We start from the raw sequence: 20,588 nt of genomic DNA on the forward strand, positions 1-20,588 counted from the left end.
TTAAACAGTTTTGATAAATGACTCTCTAAGACTTGGGATAATATCTGAGAGTTGTCCATTAGCTTCAACAACGACTTGCATAAAGTGCCATCACTCCTAACACCACTCTACTATGCATTACACAACTGCCCCATCATCATTTAAGCACTCTGAGGTAGGCTATGCAGCACAGGCAGGGTGTCCTCTGGCTATGCATTAGGCATCAGACCAAATGACCAGGACAGTGGGTCTTGTGTGGTGCAACAATATTAAATAGCAATTTTCCGGTATGTTATTGACAATGTGAGTCTGCTCATGAAAGTTTTTTTACTAGATAAAATAAACATTTGTCATTCCTTTGATGGTAAAGAAAACCACGGCTGTATTGTAGTTGTAATAATACAGAATAATTCAGTTATAAGAGAAGGTCTGATGCAAGGCTATTGCACTAGGAAGATATAAATACACAAGTTCAATTCTTAATACGACTCAGAAAATACAATAGATATAGCCAAGAATAAACAATAAACAATTACTGAGAAAACTTCAGTGGTAAGGAAAGACTCTGGCTAAATGAACTGACTAGGACCCTCTCTCAACCAGGTCATGGTGAAATGGCACAGGATACCATGGATCACTGACACCGAAGATGAGAGAATTCTGAGCAAACAACAAAATACTGAGTTCTTGGTAAAATAAGATTTCACGGTGAAGTTCATAGATAGGCATAAGGAAAGGATCAGCAGGTTGATTTAAGTTAGGTCAACAAAGGAACTCTAGTTATTGACACTATAATGGCCTATAATAAGCATGAAGAGAATAACAAATGATATAAATATATATTAATTTTATCAATAAAAAATTATGGGGAAAAGGCATATACTGTAGTGGTAAAAGGCCCCAGACTCTGAAAAGGAACTGCAGCTTTGAATCCCGCCCCACTTCCCCAGCTGCTTCACTGCTCAATCAGTGCCATCACCGCAGCTGTCTCTGATGCCTCAGCACTCTGTAGTAAGACAGCCACCTTAAATGTCTGCAGAATGGCTTAGAGGGACCCACCGATAACTGCTGCTCATCTTGACTGTTTTCTTCATGGGCTACTATACAACTATATACTTGTAAGGAAAATGGGCCAAAAAAGAGAAAGGGGGAAAACACTTGTCTTCCATCTTTATAAACACAACACTTTAGGCTGAGCAGTTACAATAAGCTGAAGGAGGGAGATACCACAGCAATTCCTCGGCATTTTAAACAGAGAGATTTATGTCCTTACTGCAGAAATATCAAAACTGATATAAGTTACACGTACAAAATGTCAACAGAACTAAAACATGCAAACAAAATAAAATATCCCCCCAAACAGAACAGAACTCCCTTCCATGGGAGCTAGCTATGGCTCTTGGCTAAAGAGTCTCCTCTGCAAGTATGAGCTCAGAACCCCAGAGCACACACCACAAGCCAGGCATGTGACACGTGTCTGTAACTCTAGCTCTGGGTGTCGGAGACAGGAGGGTCCCTTGTCCTTGCTGGTCACTCAGTCTAGTCACTCGCTGGGCTCTGGGCTCAGTGAGAAACCCTGTCTCAGAAAAAAAAAAAAAGATAATCAACCTTGCTCCGCATGGTAGTGCACACCTGTAATCCCAGCTTTCAGGGAGGCAGAGGCAGGCGGATCTCTATAAGTTTGAGGCCAGCCTGGTCTACAAAGCAAGTCCAGGACCGCCAAAGCTACACAGAGAAACCCTGTCTAGAAAGAAAACAAGAAACAAACAAAAATATTCACCCCTGACTTCCATATGCAACATTGTACATGTGCACTGACATACAATATGCAAAAACCACATACACGGGTTGTTTTTACTTAATTGTTTTTTAAGAAGAATACCTTCAGTGTTGCCACTGCCCAGCTTCTTTCCTGATCTATCCACGATGGTAGCTGATCACGAATTCTCTGTTGAGAGTCCTTCAGTAAAAGCAATTTTCCTTAATTGGTAACATTCATTTGGTAAAATTTTTTTTTAAAAAAAGCAGCTGACAAGCTATTTTTATTAAGACAATTTTGCTAACAAAACATTCTATATAGTACTTTTTATTTTAAATATTTTATTATGTTTCTTTTTTAACATATACATTTATATTATTACACTTGAGTAAAATAAACTATATATGGCAGGAAGAACCATGAGACAATTAGAACTGATGTAAATGTTACAGTCATAGTGATTTGGCTGTTTGTACTTGGCAAACTTGAAGTAAACATCCTTCCTATCTTGCTGGGTCTAAACTTCTGAATAGAGGTTAATATCTATCATATGTCATCTCTATTAACTTAAAACATCTGAGAAGGCTGAAGATGACGCTCCAGCATTATAGAGAGTGTTGGGTGACTGTTCAGGCAGTAAACTGTCTCAGTCATTTTTTCATTTTGGAAGCTGCTAACCTGCACTCCGGGTTCACTCAGGTATTTAAGTTTTATCCCTTCTCAAGTCTCTGATGATTTTGAAGAGCAGATAGTTTAGTCTTTCAATTAAGCTTAGTAGGTTAGGGGTTAAAATGTTTTTAGATCAAGATAGATGTTTTAAGTTAATGCATAGTACTTCTTTGTATTTAATAAATCACCATGGTAAGACACGAGGCAACTTTGGTAGAGAGAAGCCCACTGAGATCAAACAAGGTGTCCACTCTTATGAAACAAGGAAAGCGTTAAATGTCACTGGAAGCTGTCACAAAGCTACAGTATTTTTAACTCCGTCTTGCATTTCAAACATGCCCTGTAGGAGGTACAGGGAGCAACAGGGGAGCCAGAAATGTTTGCACCCAGGGCTCCTTCATGGTAAGAAATGCACAGCCAGTTACCTGCCCAGAAAGCCGCACTCTAGCCTGGTCATCTTGGTGCTGTCTGTGTTGTCAGATCCTCCCACAAACTCTTATCACCAACTTGCTCTTAACAGTCACTCTACAGAAGCCATCTTTATCGAAGCTGTCACAAGTACTTTACAGGGCTTCAGTGTAGTCATGCCCCATCTTTATACTGTTACTCTGTTCCTCAACAAGATTTATGCATGCTTTATTGTGCACATAGGATGGAGTTAGTATTACTGTAAAATTTTTCACTAAATTATGCTGTGCTTAAATATGTCTAAAATGAACTCATGGTCAGACTGCTGAAGTTTGAATCAACACTGGCTACTGAGCCATGTTGAATGGAACTGCACTCTTGCCTCCCGTGGATGTTACTCTGCGGGTTTCAGTGGTTGCAGAGACCCCCACAAAGACATAGGTTACATTGTATTTTCAGTGTATCAATTTCAAGAATATTATATACTATTCAGGCAAACAAAAAATTAATTCAAAAAGCTGTATGTTTCAATAGAGATTTAAAGTTTTAAACAGTTATTTTTAAGGTTTAGCTATAAAAGAAATAATTTTCCTAAACATAACGTTTTTCTTACAACAAAATACAAATTCTGTAAAATAAATAAATAATGTTAATTTCTTAGTATTTAATGTTTTTCTCCAAAGCTGTAAGTTTTCAAGGTTTAAAAATATATTAAGCCCATTTTACAGTAGGGAAACACAGGTCAGGACATATTTTTCTTAAAAAAGTATAATTTAAACAATAATTTAAGATTCCTGTGCTACAATTGTATTTCATAAAACCAAAGGCCAGAACTTGTTCCCCTAGGAGAGAAATCACATTTTAACTCACAGCTTTGCGCAGCATGTCTCCAACAACCACACCGGTGAATGTATCCCATTCCTAGTGAATAAAACACAAGGAACATAATATCAGAACACAGCCAGTGAGCAGCACTGTTTCCCACAGGACAGCTGACAATGCAGCTTCCTCAGAACTTGGCACAGCAGCTTCCACTTCTTCAAACACGCCAGCACTAGGGAGTCATGTGCCACTACAAAACATGCATGAAGCCTACCAGGGGCAGCTGCATTTGGACAGAAATGCACTATACCACGCATGGCACACTCATCACGTACACTGCTGACTGTCTTTCCATGACAGCTGCTCACTAATACAGACACAGTCACGTCCAGCAAGGTTAGAACTGGTGTGTGCTGGGCAAAACTAAGGATGCTATCCAGGAAGGCACAGCAGTGCACATAAGGCCAGAAAACCAACTGATCGTCATTTTAAAAATTACATGAAAGATACCAAGTTAATAACAATTATTAGAACCAAGTTATCAAGTTCAGGAGAGAGTACACAAATAAGGCCACAGCATGTGGAATTAGAAAATAAGAAAGAACATAGGAAGAGCTGTGAATGGTCTGTTCTTTAACTATTGGTCATGAAAACCTAGAAGATAAGTAAAATCTGACGTAGTGCTAGAGGGTAGTAGATTGAATTTCTCATTGCCCTAGCACCCTTGCTGCTCAATTACCCCTCTAAGATATTTAAGCAATAATGAAAATTTAAGAATAAACACAGTAGAGATGGATTCATTTAGTTCTAGCTCAAGTGAGTGTCATGAGTATTAGACGTGGTTATTTGACAGACCAGAAAAAAGATCTGGACAAAGAATACACAATGACCCTAGGGGCCCCAAGAAGTGTGTGTAACCCCCCACCCCTCCCACTTTACATGATGACTCTGTAGGTGAACAGAAGGGATCAGCAGTGCAGTTGTGTGCACATATTACAACTTTCCCCCTTTCTCAGTTGTACTGCTTAGAACAGTAAAGTTAGGGGGCTGGCCCTTATGGTATCCTCAGGAAGAGGGCCTGGCTCATAGTAACAAAAATTGCTGGTAAATTACTGACATTTCTTTCCTTCTGTTACCCCACAATCCTGGGTATACATAAGGGGAAAGGAACTGGGAAACAGCACCTCAAAAAAAATCACTTAGAAAATATTAATACAACTTGCAGCCTGAAGTCATGTCTAGCCTAAGGAAAATCCTGCCTGTTTGTTAAGTTCTCCATAGTTCCAGGATTTCCTGCCTTCAGTACTACTTACGTTTTCGTGAAAAAGTTCAGGGTGCATACCTCGAACAAAATGCAAAGCAAACATCAACTGGTCAGCCTGCAAAGAAGCACAGGGTTGCACTTTGCTATTTCTTAATTTGTCTTCACAGTTTAGAGGGTACAGTTCTGTGTTGTCCTTTTTCCCACCAGTAATAACAAGTAACTTCAGGTTCCACCCACATAGAGTGAACCATATGTTCAAATTGTCTCCAAATTAAGAGAATAAATGTACTAACAAGGCAATAAACATATACCTTTGACATCCTTCTCACTGTTTTGTCCCTTATGATGGCTATGTGTCTCTACACACACAACTCACTTCATTACATACTTATCTGGACATTTTTCCTTCACACTAAGAGAGCACTGCAGTGTCATCATACTACAGAAAAGAAGAAGGCCGATGCCATTCTACGAGCTTCTGGTCACCCACATTACTCCTAACCAAATTCAAGTACATTACAGATGAATGGATCAAAGTAAGGATTTCTCAAAGTCTTGGCTTTTTAAAAATCTTGCCATCATCCAAAACTGAGCAAAGATTTTAGATTTGTAAAATTTTTCATCAACTTTACTTATCAGGTTAAAAGTCTTTATCATTTTAAGTAAGTGTCAGTTTATCTCAATAGGTTTGAGTTCTGTTAGAAACTATATGTATACACACACACACATATATATGTATATATGCTAGTGAACTCCCTATATGATTTGCTGGTTGAAAGAAGGAAACAAAAGATGAGTAGGGCACTGCATGGTTTTCAATCTGCCACATCCCATTCAATTGCATACAGCATTCCAGTAAATAATTAGAGGAACCCATTGGATTAGCTGGACCACGGTGTGAGTCTTTATAGAATGCTATAGAACAAGCTCATGTTTGTACTATGCTTGTTTCCTTGGCAGTCTGCTGACAAGTAATCTTAAGCACCAAGTAGAATGCTTCTGGATTCTAACTTCAGCACACTCTACCTCCAAGTAAAGAAAAAGTTCATTCATAGCTTCCTGCTCCACACAATGGAACAATCCTATTGTAAGCATTAACTACAAATAAGGCACTTACCCACCACACCTAGCATGTAATAACACTCTGACGTAATGGTAGACTGACTGCACGACAGTGAAAAGGAAATGCACGCCAAACTATTCTTCCAATTCTATAATTCTCAAGATACAGTAAAAAAAAAAAACTGTATGTTAGCAAACGTAAGTCTATTCTACAGCAGCCAGTCCTTTTAAATCTGTTCAGTCAGAAGTACTGGGCTCCTGGCACCTGAGGAAGAAAGCTGCATTCCATGACAAAAGAGTTGAGACAGCACAGAAGTCAAGTCCCAGCTTTGGGTCTGCAGCTAACTCAGGCATTGTAATGGGCAACACTATGCGCGTTCATGGTACTGTGAGACAAATGGAGTGGCGGGGACGCAAAATGGGAAGCTCCAAAGCCATCCAAATAGAAGAAAATTGTCCAAGCTGTCAAGAGCCACTTCACTAGATACAAATCATAAGGTTCCTGCACTCATCCCGAGAACACTATGATTTTCATAAAAGAGTATCAAATCACTAGTTTATAATCATGAGGTATTAGTGTTTGCTTATTTAGAAACAGTATCCGCCTGAATTTTACTCAAGGAGCAAATTCCTACAAAGGAAAGCAAGGCAAACCACACAGAAAAGGAAGAAGTATATAAAAAAAAAAGGAAATATTCTTTTTTCGCATACATTGTTCTTTTTATATCTGGAATATATGACAGCAACACTCCAGAAGGAGCAGGAAATATCGAGACATACCTTCCCAGAGCTCCACTCAATGCTCCTCCCCCCAGTACTCTTCCCATGGCTCCCCAGAATGCCCCTTCCAGAGCACCTCCCAGTGCTCAGGTGCTCTCAGTGCTTCTCCCTGGTACTCCCTTGTTCTCCATCTCCTCCCAGAGCTCCCCAGTGCTCCCCAGGTGCTTCCTACCATGCTCCCCCAGCTCCCCCCAGAGCATCCCCCAAAACCTTCATGTTTTCCAAGGCTCCTCTCCAATGCTCCCCCAGTGCTCCTCCCAGCACCTCCCCACATGGCTCCTGCCACAGAGCAAGTCACCATGCTCTTCCCCACATCCTCTTATCACAATAAAAACCTACAAAAACAGTTGTTTTGGTTTTTAATCCCAAAAGATTGGCTGGGGAAAGAAATCATAAAAGCACATGCATGAATTTCACATGGTTTTATAGTGTGGTAAGGCTGTGGAGAACAAGTATGTAACTATACTTCTCATGAGTACTGACGTCAGTGCTCTCATCTCCTAAAGAAAGACAAAGCACAGGCAGCCTTCTCTACTTTGGCCAGTTTATTAAAAGTCAGTCATTTTTTGTTTCAAGTCAACTTGCATTCAGTCTGATATGACCTGAATACCAGTCCATCTTATGTCTAGAGCCCACTGTGGCCACACGCTGTCACCAACATGACAGTACAGCTTCAAGAGTGACACTTGGGATATGAAAGTGCTTCTGCCCTCATTAACACAACAGTCTAAATGCTGGGAAATCGATCTTATGGTTGATGATCGATGTACTTTGGCAACTTTCATCATTAATCAGACACTATGGAATTCCGAAGTCATACTCCACAGTTAGAGAAATGGAGTTTTACAAAACAGACATGTTATCAATTAAAAACACTTCTCAGAACTTGCAGATCATGGTGACTTTTTCAAGACCTGCCAGTTATTTACAATAGATAAGTTCCAGGTAGGCAATGGGAGTCTCCACCTGCCCACTGAGATACTGAGTCAGGCCCCTCAGCCTCTCTCCCACTATAACAAAAGGCTGTAAAGCACAACCTGAAAGTATTTTTAAAGGGTAAAGTGATTTCAAAAAGCAATGCTCTGTATAGTCTACTGAAACACTAAAATTATCTTGTTGCCAGTACTGACCATTTGCCAACACATTATAAAATAAATGGCATGGGCATTAACATAGCAAAGAGCCTACATTATTACAAATAAGAACTTCAAATTTAAATACAAAGATACAAGTTGTATAAAAGCTAATAATCTGTGGAGTGAATAAATGGGGTTATCTGTAGTTTTAAAACAGTTTTCCTTCAACACTTTCTATATGTATTTTGATCCCATTTACTCCCAACTCCCTCCCACTAATTCCTCTCATCCCTCTGCAACATGTATCCTTCCCAGCGTCTTTGTGTGTGTGTGTGTGTGTGTGTGTGTGTGTGTCTCAAGTTGATAAGCATAAAAAGGAAAGGGTACCTTCAATTATCTGTAGGTTTGAGTACCAACTAGTTCAAACATAGGCATGAAAGCTTCTCTACAAGAATACTTGATAATACAAAGCAAAAGTGACGATGTATAACCCCTGGGCAAACAATTACACTTGTACTCAGGAACTACTGAATCAAAATCCTTACTTACATCTGCACCCAGAGATGAGGTGGCATGCAGAGCACTTACTGCAGTCATTTCAACGGACAAAATAGGTAAGAATCCTACACTCACATAACAGAGATGACACGGAAGAGATAATCTGAACACCCAAGTCCGAAAGCCTAAAACCTACACAGTGCTCCCAGACCAAACCTTTGAGTCCTGAAAGAACTTCACAGTAAAAAAAATTTCACACATGCCTTAGTGTACACTAAGCCAGAATCAAAGCACAGGCACACTAAAATATTGTATAAAAATTTCTTCCAGGCCATCGGTAATTTTTGAATATGAAAAATAATAAATTTTGTACTTAGTTTCAATCCCATGATATTTTATTATTTATATGCAAGTATTCCCAAAGTCAAGGATTTCAAAATGAAACACTGCTGCTAACCATTGAGATGTAACAAGAATAAATTAATAAAAAATTAAAAAAAAAAAACACTGCTGCTATACATATGTCTCCAGATGGCACTAGCCCTGAGGACAAGGCAGCTTGTATTCGTAACTACCAGACTGCACATAGTGAAGGCAGCCAGCCTAGTGCCAACGTCCCCTTCCCTGCCTTGTCCTCTTCCTCCCCACTATATTCTGGTATGTGGTACAATGTTATATTTATGTAATGTAGTCTAGAAAAAAATCACAACTGTCCATTTCAATACCTTCTGAGTAAGGCAGCAGCCACAGAACTGTCAGTGCTCTGTCAGGCAGATGAGCCCTTCTTACCTTAAAGAGGCATCGGCATATGTACTCATACACCATATGCTTCAACAAGCTGATGAGGCATTGGATTCTCTGCTCTGTGTTCTCAGAGTCCTATACATTAGAATTTTAAAGTCCGTTAAGAAATTTACAAATGTTTACAGATGTTTTATATTTTATGGTTGTAAAATTATTCTCCAGACTAAAAGCTGTTTCTAAAATAAATATCATTACCCACAAACCCCAAGGAATTAATTAAATTAGTGCATTCAGTTTATACACTAATGCAGTATTTTACATTATACACTTTCTTAAATGCATACAATCAAAACTTTTTATTTACTTGATTTTCCAGACAGGGTTTCTCTGTGTAACTTTGGCTGTCCTGCACTCACAGAGATCTGCCTGCCTCTGCCTTCCGAGTGCTGGGATTACAGATGGCAAAATGATTTTTTAAATTAAGTAAAAAGGCAGGAAAAAAACCCAATAGTTACATACATTATAAAAATTTATGGTTCTTAACATGTAAGGAAGTCTTTTGACTCTATCTTGAAAATATTAATAGCATAAAAGAAAAATAAAGAATGTAAAAACTGTGATTTATTGTAAATTCAATATTAAGTGGCCTCTTTAGTACATCTCTAGCATACCCAACACCTTACCTGCTTGTTCTGCAGAGCTCGCTGGAAAAGCCGGAGAAACGAAGCCAAACTGAAACGGTACATGTTATTAATCTTGGACAAGTCAGAGATGATGAAGTACATCTTGCTGGCACTCTCAGCCAGAGGCAGATAGGCATCCCGCTCCTGTGGGGTAGAGTGGAGAAAGGAAAGAGATCACCTATAACAGTGCTTTACTGCCATCTGCAGGCCGCTGTACACATGCCTAGCTATAGACTGTATTGACTTAAGAAATCAAGATGAAGAATTTCTGTAACTTAAAGTAACAGCATCTTCATTTATACAAAGTCATCCCCCAGCTTTGTATAAATATGTCTTCACCCACTCAGGGCGCTATGAAAGTCTACACAGATTGGGTTCTGGAGGCTGGGAAGCTCAAGGCTAAGGCAGAATTGGGGCTATTGAAGGCCCCTTTCTTGGTTCCTGGAGGCAGGTGAGTCTTCTTCCTTACACAGTGGAAAGCAGGCAGGTTCCCTTTGCCCTCTTTCACAAGGCCCCGGAACCCTCCTTCTGATTCAGGAGACCTTCGCCCTCATTCCACAAAAGTGCCACCTCTTAATCCTGTCTCATCGGGGACCAGGTGTCTAAAGATGAATTTAGTAGTGAGGCTTAAATATTTATATTACAGCAAGATGTTAGAAATATTTTTCTAATCCTCATATGGTAGAATCACAACTGGTTCATGGATGGTCTTGGTCAAAAACCAAGACTATTTGGAGCAAGAGGAAAGAATCGTTAGCAAGCGAGATCATGTGATTTAGGTGATGCAGGAGCAGGATTTGTCATCCTGCAAGTGCACTTCAAACAAGGAGAAAAGGTGGTTGGGGCAGAGGAAGGGGATGTGAGTGTTAAGAACTGTGCACTTGAGGATAATGAAGCACCTAGCAGAGCTTAGTGCACACACTGCCGTATTAGCATGAACTTACCAGTGCAGGGCTACCATTCTGACAGAGACATGGGGACCGTTAGCTGAATGGCTGCACAGTTCTGAATGCAGGACCCCACTTACAGCCCATCAGTGCGTGCTGCATGAGGGAAGGCATGACACTCACAATGCTAAGGGCCCTGGTACATGCTGAGCTTAGCTTTGCAATGGTAGGTAGGATGACTGGACTCAAATCAGAGTTTGACTTTTGGTTTTATTTTGGTTTCAACGGAGTTATCTTCCAAGAATATAAAGTAGTAATAGATAAGTGCAAAGTATGAACAAGAGGGGGAAAGGAATGGAAAGAAAAAATGGAAAAGTCATTGAGGAGACAGAAATAACTCAAGAATGTCAGGGTGCCAAAGGTCAGGCTGCTGCACAGAAGTCCAGTGATAATAAGACTGGTTACACTGTGCAGGAGAGAAAAAAACATGCACTGCACTGATGTGGATTGCAGCTTCACTAAAGGAATAGCAAAGCAGAGGAAGGACTCCAAGCCATGGTAAGATACTGTTCAGATGCTCACTGACCGCATCTGCTCTGAATAGGGAAGTAGCAAGTGTGCGGCCAGCTGGGCTCAAAACCAATTAAGCCTTGTGATGGCTCTACCTGCTGTCAACCTGACTATATCTGGAATGAAGTACAATGCAGAAACAGAGGGCACATCTGAGATTGTCAGGTGAGAGATGTTCTGTTTAGTTTGAAGTGGGTGAGCCCACTTCTACTCCAGACTACTGAGGTAGAAAAACACACACAGATTTTGAGGTGGGAAAACATAAGCCCTTGATCCAAATATTGAGGCAGGAAGGCGTACTTTTAATGCGGGCCATACTTTCTGCTGGAAGTCTACATAAGCACACAGTTCTTTGTCTGCTTGCCCTTGCCTTGCTAGCACGTCCATTCTTTCACTGGCTTGGAACCTGCTTCTTCTGGATTCCCGCATCTACAGAAGACCAGCTAAGACACCCAGCCTTGTGGGACTGAGCAACTACTAGATTCTTGGGCTTTCCACTCACAGCCAGCCATTATTGAATTAGCTGGACTGCAGCCTGTAGGTCATTCCAATAAATAGTCTTTTCTACAAAAAGAGAGATTCATTCTATAAGTTCTCTGACTCTAGAGACCCTAATAAAGACTGTAGTCTAAGAGCCTGTCTGAAAATAAGAAAAAGGAAAGAGGGAAGGAAGGAAGGAAGGAAGACAGACAGGGAGACATCTAAGAATGGTGCTGCAGTTTAGATGTCTAGATTTAAATTCGTCCTGAGAGTCTGCATGCTAAAGCTCATAGTGCTGCCAGGCAGTGAAGGACATTTTAAGAGTGGACTGGGGGAGGTCTCAGGCTGTTGAGTGGAATGCCCTCAAAGGGGACTGACGTTTGGGCTGCTCCCCGCCTCTCATACATACAGTCCAGAGGTTGAAGAGTTTCACCAAATGCTACTACCATGATTGCTGCCTTGTCACAGACCCATAGCAACAAGCTAACTAACCTTAAACTCCAACACCACGAACTGTAAGCCCAAATGAACCTTCTAGGACAAGCCAATTTCTCTCAGGTGTTTATTAAAGTAATAGATTGCTGACTAATACAAACAGCTCTTTTTCAAATGTTCCTTTTCAAATTCACCCTGAAACACATGGCTGCCTTAAGTAACAAAGCAGCCCACCTTTCCTTCAGTGTAGACACCACAGCTGACTCTAGCTAGTGTGAGTGACATCCTGACTGCCTCCCTGTAATGGGAGTCACATTTGGGGCTTCCCGAGGATCCAACTACACATGTTCTACAAATCAGCACAAATATCTCAGGAAAGCTGATATACAACCACAGCAAAGCAAAGCCTTACTTGATCAAGGGAAATCTGGAGTTTGTAAGATTCTTTGAGTGAGTCCTGAATAAGAGCACTGCTTGCTTTTGTCTGATTCAGGGATTCGATCAAATCCTTATTTTCCAAAATATTGCCTTGGGATGTGGCAAGTGTCTGCAATAGAAATCAATAACAAAAGTTATTAGGATATTAAGATAACCAATTGCAGGAGGGTTATATTAACTACTAATATGGTGGCAATATTTTAAAAACAGTTTCAACATTCTTAGCTACACTTTTATATCAAATAGCTACACCTTTATATTTATTAATATAATAACCAAAAGTAAATAGTTATATGTCCAGTCACAGTTTCAGACTAATTTTTGTTGGTTTTTTGTTTGGTTGGTTGGTTAGTTGTTGGTTTGATTTGGTTTTTCGAGACAGGGTTTCTCTGTGGAATAGCCCTGGCTGGCCTGGGCTTTATAGACCAGGTTGACCTTGAACTCACAGAGATCTGCCTGCCTCTGCCCTCTGCCTCTTGAGTATTTAACACTAATTTTTAATGCTTTTGAAATTCCAAGTATAAAATGAATAACAAACAATACAATAAAAATAAATTATTGGTTTAGAACAATTTGTCTTATTTATAGCTTCTTTAGATCTTTATTCTGAGAGAGGGAGCCTTGTTCTCTCTTAGAATTTTGACATGAAGATACTAGTACAACTCTGAAAAGATCGCAAGCATTTGGAAGATACAGTGTATGTGCTGGGACTCCTGTAGCATGTACTTAATAGAGAAGGAAGCGATATGAAAGCATTCTGAAGGCTGTCACCTCTAATAAGGACTCCTCCAGTCTGGCTAGCTGTATTTTCTCACCTCTAATAAGGACTCCTCCAGTCTGGCTAGCTGTATTTTCTTATCTTCCTCCTGCTGTAACAGTTTGGTTTTCTGCTCTTCTAGGTCAGGTTTTTCATGCTGAAGGGTTAAAGCTAAAAGCTTTAAAAAGAAAAAACAGAAAACACGAAAAGTAATTCCAGCAAGGAGCTTTAAAAACAGGATAAACCTTTTCCTGACTAGGCCTTGGAAATGAGCAAGTACCATAGGTGCTTTAATAAATGTGGCATCATTTGATTCTTTCTAATTAAGCACAAAATACTTTCATGTCTATATCTGATAAGAAAAAAAAATGGATGTTTAAAACAATCACTACAACGCTAAATACATAAATATCATAGTATTTACTAAGTATGAAAATTTTCACTCTAAAGTTAGATTAAAATATAAAAACTATAGAGCTAGCGTTAGATACTGATATAAATATTTACTTAAGATATAGGAAATGAAAAAAAAGATATAGGAAATGTTAAAATATTACATTATCAGGACCAGTGAGACAGCTTCGTGGGTAAAGGCATCTGCTACCAAGTCTAATGACCTGAGTTCAATCCTCAGAATCTATATGGTGAAAGGGGAAACAACTTCATGCTGCCCTCTGACCCTAACATACACATCATGGGACACACACACCTATAGACATACACACATACACATCATGGGACACACACACCTATAGACACACACACACATACACATCATGGGACACACACACCTATAGACATACACACACATACACATCATGGGACACACACACCTATAGACATACACACATACACATCATGGGACACACACACCTATAGACATACACACACATACACATCATGGGACACACACACCTATAGACACACACACACATACACATCATGGGACACACACACCTATAGACACACACACACATACACATCATGGGACACACACACCTATAGACACACACACACATACACATCATGGGACACACACACCTATAGACACACACACACACACATCATGGGACACACACACCTATAGACACACACACACATACACATCATGGGACACACACACCTATAGACACACACACACACATACACATCATGGGACACACACACCTATAGACACACACACACATACACATCATGGGACACACACACCTATAGACACACACACACATACACATCATGGGACACACACACCTATAGACACACACACCTATAGACACACACACACACATACACATCATGGGACACACACACCTATAGACACACACACACATACACATCATGGGACACACACACCTATAGACACACACACACACATACACATCATGGGACACACACACCTATAGACACACACACACACACACATCATGGGACACACACACCTATAGACACACACACACATACACATCATGGGACACACACACCTATAGACACACACACACATACACATCATGGGACACACACACCTATAGACACACACACACATACACATCATGGGACACACACACCTATAGACACACACACACATACACATCATGGGACACACACACCTATAGACACACACACACATACACATCATGGGACACACACACCTATAGACACACACACACATACACATCATGGGACACACACACCTATAGACACACACACACATACACATCATGGGACACACACACCTATAGACACACACACACATACACATCATGGGACACACACACCTATAGACATACACACACATACATGCACACACACACAAATGAATAGAACTCAAAAATTAAATTATTATATGATCAAAACAACATTGAAATAGCATTTCACACCCACTAGGATTATTCCAATTAATAAGACAAACAGTAGAGCACATTCTGTTGAAAAAACCCATAATAATGTCTAATATTTTGTATGCTAATTTAAAAATGAAGCAATTTTTAAAATAATTCAATGAAAATAAAAACAGTACTAGTATTTCCTTTAAAAGAGAGCCTTCTTACACTGTTGTTAAGAAATGCAAACAGTGCAGCCATGTTAGAACAGTTTCAGCTGGGACTGTCTGTAACTTGTACTCTTATCATAAAAAGACCCACACTGCTCCTTGCACCAATAACGAAAGTGAGCTTTCAGATCAAAGCAATTTTGTCAATTAATTCTGAGTAACTATACAAATAATGATATGTAAGAATTACAATATAGAGTCTGTAATTCATAAACACTCAGGAAGCCTTATGGTATAAGAAAAAATATTTCGAAGTAGTAGCATTTAAATTGCAAAAAAGTAAAAATTTTGCTATAGTAGAAAGCAAAAGAGGAAGATAAATACTATTATATAAGTAAAATAAAAATAATGGTACTCAAAAGTCAACACATGTTCCAGAGGAAAAGCTAAAATATATATAAATAAAAGTATGTGAACTTGAAAATTCATTTTTAACCTCAAACATTAATTCCAAACTGTTATGAGCCAGATACAGATAAATGAACTCAAACACATAGGTTCCAATGGTATATACTGGTTGACATGAATTTCAAAGTGAGCAAAGAAGGGAATAGGGGAGGGCTTGGAGGGAGGAAGGGAAGAGGAAAATGATACAATTATAATCTCAAAAACTAAAAAATCCTCTTTCAAAAAAAAAAAAATACTGGCTCGGGAATCAGAACCTCTTGCCTAAATCAACTAACTGCATTTTTCCACTTTCTTCACTGAAATTTTAAAAACTGATCTTATCTCTATGAACTACCTATCATGCAAGTTTTACCAAATGTAACAGAAATAGCCTGTAAAATAAGTTATATGAAGCTAGCATCAAAAGTACAAATCTAATAAAGTAAACCTAATGCTTCACTTGCAAGTACATTTCGAAAATCCTAAGTTTGGTCCTAATGAGCTTGAGCAAATTCAGTCATAGCAAACACAGCGCCGTCAGTGTCTCCCGGGAGCGCCCTGTGTGCATACCTGACCTCGGAGCCCACTTCTTGTTGTGGTAAAGTTCACCTCAGTCACAATGGACGCGGCGTCTGGTGGGATGAAGGGATTCGGGTTTCTTGTTGACAAGAAAAGGCGGAAATCTTCGTTGTAGTCAATGATTTTGTCACCTATTTGTACCACATAACGAGGTCCTATCAAACAAATACACAGTTAGTTGACTTGCATTTATGTATCTTCCTACGTAAGTTTGTTAAAACTATTTTCAAGCATTTCTGCACACAGACTTAAAAAAAAAAACTGCATGGCAGTGAGTTTCCTGGACTTTCAAAGACAACCATGACAAATCCACTCCCACTCAAAAGCTACCTTTTACTGAAAAGAGGCTTTGTGTGTAAACACTTTAACTACACATGTACATAACGCATGCTCTTTCCTTTGGGAGTTTAGCTATTCTCTTCAGTTCCTCCAATAGCTGTAGTTAGCCTCTGCAGGCTCTGACTCAGTGATTGCAGGCTTTTAATACCATGCAAAAGACATCAAAACTGGACTACTCAAGAAACTGCTAAATGCTCAGTTGGCATTATTTACATTAGTCAAATAACATTACAATGGCCCTGAGTTACAGAAGTGACAGTGGTTCACTTCCTAATAAGGACTGTACTTTTAATATTAAGTAGATGTCCCATAGTCTAATTTTTTTCTGAAATAGTTGTTTATAGATGGCAAAAGTAGACACTCTTGATTATGTATTATTTCTAATTTCTATATTATTTAGTTAAGAGGTATTTATTGTGCTAGTATCTTAGATACAATAAAATAAAAATCAAGGAATATACAAATTTGAGTAATTACAAAGATATCCATTATCAGAACATTAAAGGATGACATGGAGACCTGGGTAAAATATTTGCAAACTATTTTAAAGGCAATATCCAAAATTTATGAAGAATTCTTATAAATGAATAGCAGAAAAGCATATAGCCCAATTAAAATCAGAAAAGGACTGGAATAACATTTCTCCAAAGAAAACAGTAAAATGGCCAACAAAGAATGAAATATGTTTCAGTATTACTACTGCAAATGGAAACGACTGTATCGTCTAACATGTGTGGATGGGTATTAGAAAAAAGAGCCAGCTACTGAGTGAGGGCTGGTGTCCTACTACAGAAAGTCTTACAGAAGCTCCTGAATAAACTTAAACTAGAATTCTATAGTGACCAGGAACCATCTCCTTGATATATACCACAAACAAAACCACCACATGATGGTTTGACCATCAATTGTCTAAAAATGGCTCCCAGGTGAAGAGTTGGTTGTCAAGCTTTTGTGCTTTAAGGAAATGATTAAGTCAAAAGCTCTGATATAATCAATGGATTCATTCCTGGATAGGGAAGCTCCTGAGTTCACAGCTTTATTGAAAAGCAGAACCTAGAAGGTGGAAACTACTTAGCGAAAGCAGGTCACTAGAGACATACATGCTCTCAAGGACATATCGTTTACTTGACTATAACAAGAAGCTGATTAGGATCAACCATCTTATAACACTATGTGCACCCTCACAAGTTCACTACAGCATTATTTATTATATCCAAGGCAGAGAAACACTGAGGAGTCCACCAGTGGAGAGGCATAAACAAGGCAAAGTATGTAAGTACTTAGATGAATGGCATTTGGCCACAGTGAATGAAGGGAAGAGTGCCATTTGCTATTACATGAACGAGCCTAAAGGGTATTAAATTTAAAAGAAAAATGGAGCCAGATAAAACACGAAAACCACTGAGCAATCTCACCTATAGTGACATGCAACGAAAGCACACAAAGTAGCAGATATGTGAGATGAGGAAGTCAAGAAGGCCAATACAGAACATGAGGATTATAGTGAACACAATTATATCAAATTTGGAATTCTGAGGTCCTTTAGTTGGTCTTGACACATGAAGAAGATTAACACCTTAAAAGGGTAGATACAGTAACTTGCCCCTTAAATCCATACCTTAAAATATCTTGCTATTAGTCATACTTAAACATTTACAATAAAAAGTGCTTTAAAAATTTACAGAATTTAAAAATAACAGAAAGGTAGATGTCATGCAAACAGTAGTGTGATGGCTTATCTTTACTGTCAACGCTGTCAAATTGAGAGATTTCCTGGTGAAATCATACAGCAAATCTCTGCTACCTATAAGGGGATTTCTGGAGAAGACCATTAATATAATCAATGGTTTAGTCTAATGGTGAATACTGGAGAAGTTGAGTTACATTAGTAGCTAACTAAAAGACTGTCCAGAAAAAAAGCCAAAAGCCTTAAACTATATAGATGTCTCTGTGGCTTTATTAAAAACCTCAAGTCAAAGACCCACAATGCAAAAACAGAGCATACACACACACCAAAACCACCACAAAAAGAACAACACCAGAGAGAGAGAGAGAGAGAGAGAGAGAGAGAGAGAGAGAGAGAGAGAGAGAGAAATCTGGACTGGTGTCTGTGAAGAAGCAGACATCTTCAGAATGACCTGCTGGCAAAAGTAGCCTATAGGCACCATCTGGGATTGTGGCATTGGGAAAATTCTTAGGGTTTTCAGGTTCAGTAGAAAGAGTAGCTAGCTGTGCTCAAACTGTTTGTACATGTAAGGGGTGTGTTCAACACCTGCTTCCTTTTTTCCTATGAGCAGGAAATGTATGCTTACATGGTTTCCCTGAGTGATAACTCCTGAGTCTCTAATGAGCTTTCCTGAAGACAAAATGTAACGTACACTCGAGATAACATATAACCACATTGTGTGCTTTTCCACTTTCCCTGACCCCCCAAACCCTGCATTATGTGCTGGGGAAAACTAAGCATGTTTTATGTGGCGCTATCAGAAGAGACTCTCACAAGCGTGCACCTGGTTCTTTTCTCTACAAGTTTTAAAAGCTGGTATTCTCAAGAAACCCAAACACTTACCTTGAGCAACCAGATCTCTTCTCAACAGTGGATAAAGAACAGGCTCTACACCATCTGTCTCTTGTATAATTAGGGTTTTTCCAAAACGCACTGCCAGCTCAAGAGCTGTGATAAAGTTACTGTCCTGTGGTAATAGAGAAAAGCACATACTAGTTCCTTTTCTGAGTGCTTACAAAGGTCCTTATAAACATGAAGGATGGTACTAACAAATTGTTTGAAGTTTTAAAAGTCTATTATCTATATAATACTAATTGAAATTATTCATGGCTATTTTCTAGTTATAAAATACATAGTACTGAAGGGCCAGAGTGAGGACAATTGGATCTCTACTGTTCAACGCCTGGTGTTAAGATCCCACTGTCAGCCCTTAAGACAGAACAGTACTCAAGAGGGGAATGAAAGGACCAGACATTGATAAAACAGCTGAGGCTAAAGTCACGTAGCCTCCAGGAGGACTAGCCCACATCCACAGGCATGGGCCAATCCCAGCTCTGGACTCACATAGCCTCCCTGGGCACCAGCCAATCCTGCTTAGAGTCACATAGCCACAGATGTGATTGCCCTAGAAATCTTTAAAAGAGCCCGTGTGCTCATCCATGGGGTTGCAGCCATTTAGTGTGTATGTTTGGCCCCTGCATGCAGGCTGTTTCCGCAGAAGGAGCACTCTTTGTATTTACATACTATTTGAGTCTGGAGGCTTCCTTCAGCGGTTCTCAGACCCTGACATTAGTACATTATTTTAGTTGAACAAATTACCTTAAAATTTTTGTATTTTATGTAAACATATATGAAAAATAAGGCTTTAAAAATTATTGTGACAAAAATACAAATAACACTAGCACTTATTTCTCTTTCCTACCAAACTCTAAGCTTCTAGTATAAATTATAAAAATAACTTGAGGAGCAGATCTCTAGAACTTTCTCACCCTGCATACCTGAAACCAACTGTGCACCAACTGAACAACAAGTCTTTGTATCTGCCAGACACAAAAGCTTCCTGTCAAGTTTCTATTGTACTTAAAAGTTGTTACAAAAATAAAACCTCTACCTGCAATAAATGGCTACATATTCATAAGAACTAATTCACTATGCTCTACATTTAAAAAGATAAAAAGTTCCTGTAAATTCATCTTTATAAGAAAGGACTAATAACTGGGAAAAGAATATTAGGTAAGATTTTGTAATCAATCAAGGATTTTGAGTCTTCCTGTCTAGCAAAAGGGTAGTTTTAAACATTATTCTAGGCCTCTAAAGCAGGAAGGAAACAAAAGTAACATTTCATAACTAAATGTCCAGTAGAATGGCACACTGCCTAGCAGTCCAGTCTGCAGCGGACCACATGGACAAACAAGC

The 20,588-nt window shown here is 39.2% G+C and overlaps 1 protein-coding gene across 1 annotated transcript in view; it reads right to left on the reverse strand.

Moving 5' to 3' along the window:
* Nucleotides 1-20,588, reverse strand: part of Dync2h1 (dynein cytoplasmic 2 heavy chain 1) — a 192,232-nt gene that overhangs the window by 61,814 nt on the left and 109,830 nt on the right. Inside the window, exons 65-73 of the mRNA XM_051155884.1 lie at nucleotides 19,236-19,359; nucleotides 16,319-16,482; nucleotides 13,370-13,489; nucleotides 12,529-12,663; nucleotides 9,745-9,888; nucleotides 9,107-9,196; nucleotides 4,951-5,016; nucleotides 3,686-3,736; nucleotides 1,862-1,939 (exon numbers count right to left, since the gene is read on the reverse strand). Coding sequence (XP_051011841.1) covers nucleotides 1,862-1,939; nucleotides 3,686-3,736; nucleotides 4,951-5,016; nucleotides 9,107-9,196; nucleotides 9,745-9,888; nucleotides 12,529-12,663; nucleotides 13,370-13,489; nucleotides 16,319-16,482; nucleotides 19,236-19,359 — 972 coding nt within the window. The remainder of the gene's footprint in view (nucleotides 1-1,861; nucleotides 1,940-3,685; nucleotides 3,737-4,950; nucleotides 5,017-9,106; nucleotides 9,197-9,744; nucleotides 9,889-12,528; nucleotides 12,664-13,369; nucleotides 13,490-16,318; nucleotides 16,483-19,235; nucleotides 19,360-20,588) is intronic.

This window comes from Acomys russatus, chromosome 14 (assembly GCF_903995435.1).
Source record: "Acomys russatus chromosome 14, mAcoRus1.1, whole genome shotgun sequence".
Classification (NCBI taxonomy): Eukaryota; Metazoa; Chordata; class Mammalia; order Rodentia; family Muridae; genus Acomys; species Acomys russatus.